We start from the raw sequence: 9,960 nt of genomic DNA on the forward strand, positions 1-9,960 counted from the left end.
GAGTAAGTGGTGACTACCGTTCAAATAAGCAACAGAACTTGGGTGGTTTTTTTCTTGGTCAGATACCACAGTGATGAATGTGGTAGGAAGACCGAGATACGTTTAACTCCTTAAATGACACAGGGGTAGGACATCTTTAGCTTTATTGTATTATTGGGGAGGTCACTCTTCAGGTATTGATACACTGACTGGGCCAAATCCTTAGCTGCTGTAAATCAATATACCCCCACTGACTCAGTCAAGCTATGCTTATAGTCACAGTTCAGGGCAACTAAACCTGTATTTCCCCATAGTGGACCACCAAAGGCACCAATTCTTGGTTTCTAGCTCCACGGCCATTGCTTTTCTGGGTGGAGACCAGTCTCTCCCCCTTCTGACTGGGTATTCCCAGGCTGCACTGTTCTCTTTGTATTTCCCAGCACTGACAGGTTGCCCAAGCACACCTGTTTGCTCTCTCTTCAGAGACTGATTGTCAACAGTTCTAGCTTACTGCATACCACTTCCTCTGCAAGCCTACTTTATTCCTAAGGTGAAAACAAATAGAAGAACCTACACACATGCTAACAAGCTTACCAGAGTCCACTCCAATCCTAACATGGATTCTGACAGCCTTCAACCATTACCCTAAAGATGGGACCCTCTGTGGAGCTGCGGTCCTGTCCATTTGCTGGTTCAGGAAGAAGGCTCTGCGTCAGTGTAAACAAACTCATCTCAAACACCTTTCTTTGTCTCTTGGACCCTGGAGAACCCAGTTTGAACTAGGGGGAGAATTTGCTCAAGCTCTTTCTAAAGAAATCCACTTCACACATATTGTTCCAAAAAGACCTTTGGACTTCCTCATACGTTCCAGATTGCATTAATCTTCCTACTAAATAAATTCCATACAATCTCACCATACATATTTGCATTTAATACAATGAAAACTAATTCAGTAAGGTTTAATTTAATTCAGCGAAGTTCATTCAGGAAATCGTTAGTCTGTCACTCTTATTTATACTAGCTGAGGAGTTGCCCCATTATGTAAATTAGTTCTCAGGCAAAAGGAATAAATATTAGAATAGTGCTCACTAGTTTCCCATTATTTGAAAAAGAAAAGGAGTACTTGTGGCACCTTAGAGCCTAACCAATTTATTTGAGCATAAGCTTTCGTGAGCTACAGCTCATGTCATCGGATGCATTATTTCAAGTGACTGTTCAGTACAATTCTACAAACTATGAGCTTGATCCAGCACTCATTAATGTCAATGGGAGTTTTGCCAGACTTCAGTGAATGCAAAACCCACAGCATTTTAAACCCTGCTGACACATATAGACTCCTCAGATACCATGGTGATAGATGACAGTATAAAATCCTAGATAATTATAGCAACAAAAAGCACATTACTGTGAGTTTGTGCCTTTTCCTTCCCCATTCCTATCCCCTGCTCTCTTTTGCTTCACATCTTTCTTTGGGGGCTGCTTGGGCCTACTGACATTGTATTTTCCTGTGTAAAAGTTGAATTGGGGGCTTTAAACACATTCTTCACCATTTAGCATGCACAAGGTATAAGCAAAAATTGAGAAGGACTCTGCCTTCCAGGAGCTTGGTTGTCAGATTGGAAAGAGGAAGGGTGTATATCTATGGATTCATCCAGCCATCTTGTCCTTCTATAATGTGCCCTTCATCAGGGAACAGTAGCCCTCAGCTGCCACATCTGTTCAGCTTGTCAGGCACAACACCACTGATTAGTAAGCATGCTGCTCTCATGTCTTTATTTAAAGAATTATGTTAACAACCCATTAAGCTGCCAGTTTAGATCTTTATGTAGCCCCTTAAGGACCTGTGAGTGTTCTGGCTCCTCATGGAATGGTGTTGAGCTAGGTGGCCAAGTGGGTGCCTTAAAGGAAAATGTGCCTGTTTTCAGAAGGACCCCCTTGAGACTGGGGCGGCTTGCCTTAGAAACATTTTTGTGGCAACTCTTAATGTCAATTACAAAAGGCTAAATGAGGAACTGTTAAAAAAATCATAATTTAGCTTTGGAAATACAAAGTGAGACTTGAAAATCGCCTAACTTGCCATGGAGTCACATGACACAATACTCTCTTGGAGCTGAGGGTTGGGGAAAGGAGTCCAATACTACTTAGGACGTGTGAACATTAGTTAGGAATTATATAAAACACCCTACTGAGGAAGGTTAGTAGGAGTAGTATGCATGCCCATTTTAGGATGGAAACTGAGGCAGAAAGTAACATACCCAAGAGCACACAGAAAGTTCTGTGATCAAGAAGATAAGTACTGAGGAGCTCCTGAGAACTCCTGGGTTCTAAAGACCATTAAATCACTCCTCTCGTTACAACCTCTTCCCCACTATTTTTTCCTCGGCTTTTTGAAAAGGTTTTTTTTTTAAATATACAAGCAGACATGTCAATAGCTTGAAGTCATTCATTCAGATCTGTATTAATTCCACGAGCAGCTACAGCGCACATTGTGCCGTCAGTTTCAACAATATAATTGTGGCTCCTCTTTTGGCTAAACAACTGGCAGAAATTTAAATTGGGGAAGGAAAAAAAAAAAAAAAACCAAAAACCCAGAATGTGCCTTATATCCAATTTCTCCTCGGGAAAATGAAAGATACCGTCCCTTTTGTTTAACTCCTTGTCTTCTACGTACTTATATATTTATCCCATTTCTATTCTCTACCTACAATGCTTTAAAAATGCAGAAAACCTCTTTAACTGCTAATCCCTGCCATCAGCATCCTATTGCAACTCCTTTACAAGTTCCTCTCATCTCATCTTCACAAGTCTCACAGAGCAGAGATAAGGTAAGACTTTGCAGTGCTTATGTCTGCACACACATTTCAGTCTGAACTGCTAGGAAAGGGCTATAGATGGAGGCATTCATTTTTATTTTATCATCACTTCCAAGGTCACACCGCAGTTTTTACACAAAACTCAAGTATGGACTTGAATTTGGAACTTTCATCCTCTGCTGTCCTGTACAAATACAACAAGTGAAACCTGCCTTAGAGACGAACAAATTCATTTTCAACCACCATGAGTTTGTATTGTAAAAATCATTCCATTGTCCTGTAGTTGAGTACAATGGCCCAGATTCTCAACTGATAGCTCTGACCATTATTTTTAGCTACATTTACAGTGTAATCTAACCACAGAATAAAACACTTGTCACAGCACCTGGGCTAATGTAGCATTGCTGTTAACAACTCTCCTTCCTTTTAAATCTCAGTTTGATTCTATTGCCGAGATGTCAGAGTCCGCAAGTAGTGTTACTCTAACAAGTTACACAATGCGTTTTGAGGTATAGTTAACGAGTATGCAACCTGTGTGCTGTGGCAATCAAACCTGGAATTAATTAAAGTGTTTTGCCTGAGAATTTCTTGCATGGTGCATGTTTTATTACTGCACAGCTGTTAGCAGTTGAAGATTCTGTGACAGATGATCCAAAGTGGTATATAGCTGCCACTTTAAAGGGTATAATAAAGAACGTGCATAGTTGTGTGATACTGTACTGTAGGAGTTTCAGTATGTTAAAAAAAAACCCATTTGGGGCTCTACTTGTCGATTTAACATATAATTTGTTTTACACAACTTTTTGGAAAACCAGAGAGTGAGAAAGGTCAAATGGCGGTTAGAGACACATACTTACACAAGTTCACAAAAGCTACTTGCTAAAATTGCCAGGTATTGTCCCCTAGCAGATAAGCCAGGTGCTTCCTAACTTTGCAAGTGTTCCATCAGTTGTCTATTTCCTGGTTCTAAAATGGAATGGCAATTACTGTGATGACGTGTTTCAATTGCGCTTAACAAGCAATCTTCAAGAGATCACCTTGTTAAACCGCATTGCAGTAAGCCATTGTTTCCACAGGGAACAATAGCTGGAGCTAGTGATAACGATGTTCTGTTATCAGCCTAAAAAGCTCTACCACTACCGTGTTACTTTAGTACTATGGCTTCTACTGCAAAATAAAGCCCTTGAAAATAACTAACTTTGTAACAGATTTATTTGAGCTGAAATGTTAATCTATTACATTTTTCATGTAAACCTTTCATAAGCACATCCCTTTTATTCCAATATTCCTAGGGACTAGCAGATACAAAAATTCCAGGACCCGGATCTCCTTTGAGTAATCGTAGCAACCAAAGTACTTCCATTCTACAGATACCGAGTCAAAGGCAGATGAATCGTACCTCCTCCCAAGGGTCTTTACATCGCAGTGTCAGTCAACTTATTGATGTCTATGACAAGAAGTCCCTAATAGAAGATTCTGTGTGGGATACCATTATACATGGTCATGATAGTGGGTTGGTAAGTTCTTATTCTAGTTCTACAATTCCATGAATGCATGCACATTTGGCATTATCTTAGTAACTGATGTTTACCAAGATGCTGGGCAAAATTTCCAAAAGCATCTAGGCCCAGATCCTCAAAGGTAATGAGAGTTACTTGCCTAAATACCTTTGAGGTACTGGGTACTAATGACTAGCCTAAATCCTATTTTCAGAAGCAGCTAAGTCACTTCTGAAAGTGGGACTTCAGCTCATGAATCACAAAGGTGCTTTTGGAAATGTTACCAACTATTTTACACAGTTACGGTACTGTATACATCAGACATTTTATTCCTTTTTGCACATAACTACAGCGAAAACATGACATTCAGTGAGATGTTTCAGTAGTCTATTGGTTATGTGGCTCTCATGCGGTTTCTAAACTGATATAATTAAAGCAGTACAATCCCTGAGAGTGGTTGCAATTCTACCACTGTAAAGGTGCGTATAGCAGTACAGGTTATTCACCAATATTTATGGGAATTAACGAACTATTTTGGTCAGGGATGTGATTTTATGACTGTATAAAGCTGTGTCTAGACCAGGTCTTAGTGCGAATCAGTTTGATAATGCAGTCAAGTATTGTGACTGTGCGTGTAGCAAGTCTATTTCTTTGGAACAACAAATCTCTGTTATTTCTAGTTTTGTTGTTCTATGACTAGGTCAGTATTTATAGTTCTCTAAATTTGTACTTAAACCCTGCAAGTGATTTGGCTAATTTTTTTACCCCCCTAGTATGTGGATGATGAAGACCTTGTGAATGCCATCAAAGGCTTCAGTTCAGTAACTAAAGAACATACAACCTTCACTGACACCCAGTTGTGATACCTATTTGGAGTAAGTACCACAGCCAACCCAAAGCAGCTGAAGGAACACAAAATCTTTGTTTTGTTCAATTTAACATGTAGAAATTAATTTCTCATGTAACAGCTTGGGGATTATGTTTTAAAAAGGGTGCCTACTGGAACTTTAGCAGTATGAATGCATTTTCTAGGAGTACTGTTGCAACAGCCAAGAATATAGTTATATATTGTAAATGTACTCTCTACATATCGATCAGTGTTAAACATTTATTGCAAATATCATACAGAAATATTTCAAAAGGGGAAGGTGAGAAGAATGTATTGTATGTACAACGTTGTGTCACAGTACTGGCAAGACCTTAAGTAGCCAATATAATATACAGAGAAGTTTCACAAACACTTTTAACAGCTGCACATACCTAATCCTGAAACTGTAATCATGTTTCATTATATTATACTGTGGTGGGAAATGTATGATCAGTGGGGAAAAAAAAAGGGTTTTGGTCAACAAGTATATAAAAATGTAGAATAAATTTAGATCTGTTCTTAAGAGCATTACAACCCAGTTTGCTCACTTTAATTAAGACAACAAAGAAGGAAGAGTTAATTCTGTCTATGAAATATTGCTACAGATGCAAAAGCACAGAAAACTTGTGCAATTGCCCATCTAGTCAGGAACCCTAAAATGTTTCTGTCCATTTCAATCTACTTTAGATCATGTACAACAGGAGATTGATTTAAAATCACGAAAGATGTGATCCTGTGACATCTTGAGTACTCTCACTTTCCCAGAATAAGATCTAAGGGTGCTCAGAACCTTGCCACACTGCAAGAGTAAATTTGAAATGTATCAAAATGTAATTTAGTGAAAGCTGTTCTAGATTTTACTCACATGTATTGTAGTTTCTAGTGCCTGCCCTCTGGTGTTGGTCTTAGAGAAATAAGTCAGGATGATCATAGCTCTAAAAACAAATTCTTAGGAATAAGGCGTGTCTTTAACATATTTAAATAATTTACTATTAAATCTCTGGTGAATCAGCTGCTGTTTAGCATTGTGATGAAGCCTCTCCACCAAAACTATCTTGGTTGTCATGCATTTGGCATGATCCTTACATTTTGCAATTGGAAATTGCTTTGAGAAACAGTGAAATGCAAACATCATCAAATTAGGAAAGGGATGTGACAAAAACAAAGTGGTAAAAAACCCACCCATAAGGTAAGCTTCACAGGAAAGAACAAAAGAGCTATTACAGCTTCGTTTTAAACAGACAGATCTCATTGTTTCTATTTTCTATCCAAACTGCTGGGCGTAAGACAGAATACCTATGAGCTGAGCTGGAACATTAGGGCCCCTAGAGGAAATCTGTTTACTGTAATGTGAACAGTTATTGCCAGTGTTTGTTTTAACATACGTTTAGGGCAAGATAGGATTCTGTTCTTTCCTCCCCCCCATACCTTACTCTACAAATAGTCTCATTTAAATTAAACAGTAAGGAAATACTCAAAAGGAGTAGGGAGGCAGAATTCAAGTATTGGCTATTATGGTATACATGTTGCAATATAATCAATTATACAATACTATCAATTTCTTATACAGTACAGATTAGAGTATCTTAATTATTTCTGTGATGGGAAAAAAGCATTGCATAGTTCAAACTGTAGTAATTGGTTTATTTTCAAGACTAGGATTCTATTGTGCTTGTAAATTAATCTGAAAATATAGATTAATAAAAGGTTACATCTAAATTTAATACAAGTATTTTTGTTACCACATAATATAAAGAACAAAAAAAGTGTGTGCTTAAAAATTAGGCTGAATGTACAAGCTCGATATTAATTTTACAATAAAGAAAGTAGTGACACTGTGCTGCCTTTTCTCCAGTTCACCTTTTAAACAATCCACAACATTAAAAACTGGGCTAGTTAGCAACAGAAAGTTCAAAACAGACTGTGGTGCAGGATTGTCTGCCTTATAACTTAAAGCTGGCCGAGGGAGGTAATCAATGCTGGCGTTCATAATGTAACATTCCTACCCTACAGATCAATTCAAAATTCATTTAAAATCAACTACTTGATAGGGATTGAGTCACAAAAAAAAAGCAGGTGTGAATTTGACCAGTCATCTTATTTCACATGCAAGCACCGTTAAAGCTTGGTTTTTACTATTATGTAAATGTTGTGGCAATGGTTTTATCCAAAGACTTTTTCTCCCATTTTAAAAATTTGGTTATTCATTATGTGGAAATGTCCCAAGTGTACAGCTAGACTTATTCTGCAGTGTACAAAATACAAATGGAGACTTGGAAGTAACAGCACTTTCCACTGCCTCTGGTTAAAGAAACTCTTATTCAGCTGCACCTCCTGTTTATTCTTGCAGATGTTTCCTTTCCTAAGAAAGATCCTGTCTGAAGAGCAGCATCTTTAGTTTGCACTTTAAGACCTGAACAAAATCATTGCGCAATTGCAACATGGGGGGAAAGGGATAGCTCAGTGGTTTGAGCATTGGCCTGCTAAACCTAGGGTTGTGAGTTCAAGCCTTGAGGGGGCCATTTAGGGATCTGGAGCAACTATAGGGGATTGGTCCTGCTTTGAGCAGGGGGTTGGACTGGATGACCTCCTGAGGTCCCTTCCAACCCTGATATTCTATGAACACTGAGCATGCCAGTCGCTGACTTGTACCATGCATTCTACTAGCAACAGAAGTCATATACACAGACCAACAGTACTAGGAGGAACAGTTCTAAGGTGGGTCTAAAGTTAGCTTCCATAAGTGGAAGGCAATGAAAGGATTAAGAATAAAAGTGTGAGCACTGTATATGTAAAGGAATACCACAGCATTCAATATTTAAGTAGAACTCTACAAATATTATAGTGCATTCATGCCATGGAATGAAGTAGATTTAATTTCCCCCTATTAATATGAAAGAATGTTTACTACAGTAAAGCTTAAGACCCAACCGAGAATCAGGCCTCCCTGTGTAAAAAGAGTAGTAGATAATCCCTCCCCTAAAAAGCTTACAATCTAAACAGACACAGGATGGGGGTAGCAATACAACTGAGTGAACAATGTAATGGCTGCAAACAGCCATGATTTTTTTTTTTTTTGGAGGGGGATAAGCTAGCTGGAAAGAAGGGGACAGGGCAGGTGTGAATCTGAGTTGAAAGGCAAATTGTTAGGGAGGGGGAAGAGGATTGGAGCAAAGAGCCAATAAGCACAGGGGAGAGAGAAAGTTCTGAAGGTCCCTGCTTTAGCTGCTCTTACGACAGTGTGTCTGGGTATGGCTCCTTCCTCGAGTTTTTCCCCAAGTCTACACACCTGGGAGCACTGGCCCCAGCTGGTGTCTATTTTACCCCCTGCAGCAGTTCCTGCTTTGACTGCTCTGAGCAGCTGGAGTCTCAAAGTAGGGTTGTAATCTGAAAAGTATCTGGGTTTCCTCCATCACTCTGAGAATTGAAAATAAAGCGGGTTCTCACATCACCACACCAAATACTGCAAACCTATTTGTACAACCCCACTGAAAGTCAGAGCCAGAAAAAATAAAAACAGCTTGAAACTTTCAGCTCACTGGGTGAACGTGCAAGGCTGACTTTACAAAAATAACTGTAAAATGAGCCTATTTGATATGATGTCATTACCTAATACACAAGGCTTTCCACTTTGAATTTTTCAGCACAGAACTACACTGACCTCAGTCTGAGGATCCAATTTTTCCCCTATATTTTATGGCAAATGACATCAAGCGCAAGAGTAATAACCAAAACCACATGCTATAACACTCTACTATGAAGAGCACTGCGTAGCTCGAAAGATTGTCTCTTTCAGCAACAGAAGTGGGTCTAATAAAAGATATCACCTAATATCCACCTTGTGTCCCTAATATTCTGGGACCAACATGGCTACAACCCTGCATTCTACTAAAGAATCATTTTTAGCCTCTTCTTTAAAGAGAGCTAAAATTTGAGGAAGGAGAAAAGGGTATTCTAGCTCATTTGTTTTTCCATTTCTGTAAATCTCGACACATTTAAAAATAGCCAAAACTTTATAAATCACTGCTCCTAAATGTCTGTCCTAGTGCATAACCAAACAAAATAGCAGGCACCTTTCACAAGCCCTAGCCTTACCTGGTTCAAGACACCAGAGTCTCAGGTCCTTGGAAACTGTCTGCAAAGAAATTGACGTATGCATTAAGGACTGCAACTAGAACCAAAAACACCCTCACACTAGCAAAACTCAGTGACTTCCAGCTAAAGTCTGCACATTATGGGAAAGCAGTGTATCTTTACAAAAATACATTAAAGTTGTATGGGAGGTATCGACTTAACTCTGCATGCCCTACTTTTACTGAAGTTTAGTACTACTGTTGCTGTAAGGAAGATGTGGGGGGACTTGAATCCAGCATTTCTGGTTGAGGGCTGAAACTCTCATGATCTGGAAGAGCATAACACCACTATGGCATTGTTGTACAGCAGCAAACTTAGAAGAGGAATGTGTGAATAGCCTAGTAAGTTTTCTAACAAGAGATATTTAGTCCATTTCTTAGACATTAGTGTTATATACAGTAATGAGCAGCAAAATGCATGCTTTTTTTCCCCCTCCACAAGAGGTTATAGTTTATAATTTCAGGTATTTGAAAGCTCTGCAAAGAGAAATGAGCGGAAAAGTACAGATAATAACATTCCTGTGCATTTTAATATTAGGACCAAGATATGCAAAATAATGTTTTAGCACATCTGTAAGCATAAAGACTTTTTGAATTTGTTTCATAAACAAAAGAATTGTAGCACATAAATGTCAAATTTATCAATACTGAAAAAACAAACAGTCGCT

The 9,960-nt window shown here is 38.7% G+C and overlaps 1 protein-coding gene across 2 annotated transcripts in view; it reads left to right on the forward strand.

Moving 5' to 3' along the window:
• The window catches only part of USH2A (usherin), a gene marked incomplete at its 5' end in the record, with an annotated part of 586,511 nt that extends 581,354 nt beyond the window's left edge, over positions 1–5,157 (forward strand). Inside the window, 4 exons of one of the 2 annotated variants that reach the window (XM_084623290.1) lie at positions 2,703–2,804; positions 3,230–3,301; positions 4,085–4,309; positions 5,065–5,157. In XM_084623290.1, the coding sequence (XP_084479416.1) occupies positions 2,703–2,804; positions 3,230–3,301; positions 4,085–4,309; positions 5,065–5,154 (489 nt within the window). In that variant the 3' untranslated portion in view covers positions 5,155–5,157. The remainder of the gene's footprint in view (positions 1–2,702; positions 2,805–3,229; positions 3,302–4,084; positions 4,310–5,064) is intronic. The other variant, XM_084623291.1, reaches the window with a different exon arrangement.
• Positions 5,158–9,960: the final 4,803 nt, after the last annotated feature.

The sequence above is a fragment of the Lepidochelys olivacea genome, assembly GCF_965140295.1.
Source record: "Lepidochelys olivacea isolate rLepOli2 genome assembly, chromosome: 3".
Classification (NCBI taxonomy): domain Eukaryota; kingdom Metazoa; phylum Chordata; order Testudines; family Cheloniidae; genus Lepidochelys; species Lepidochelys olivacea.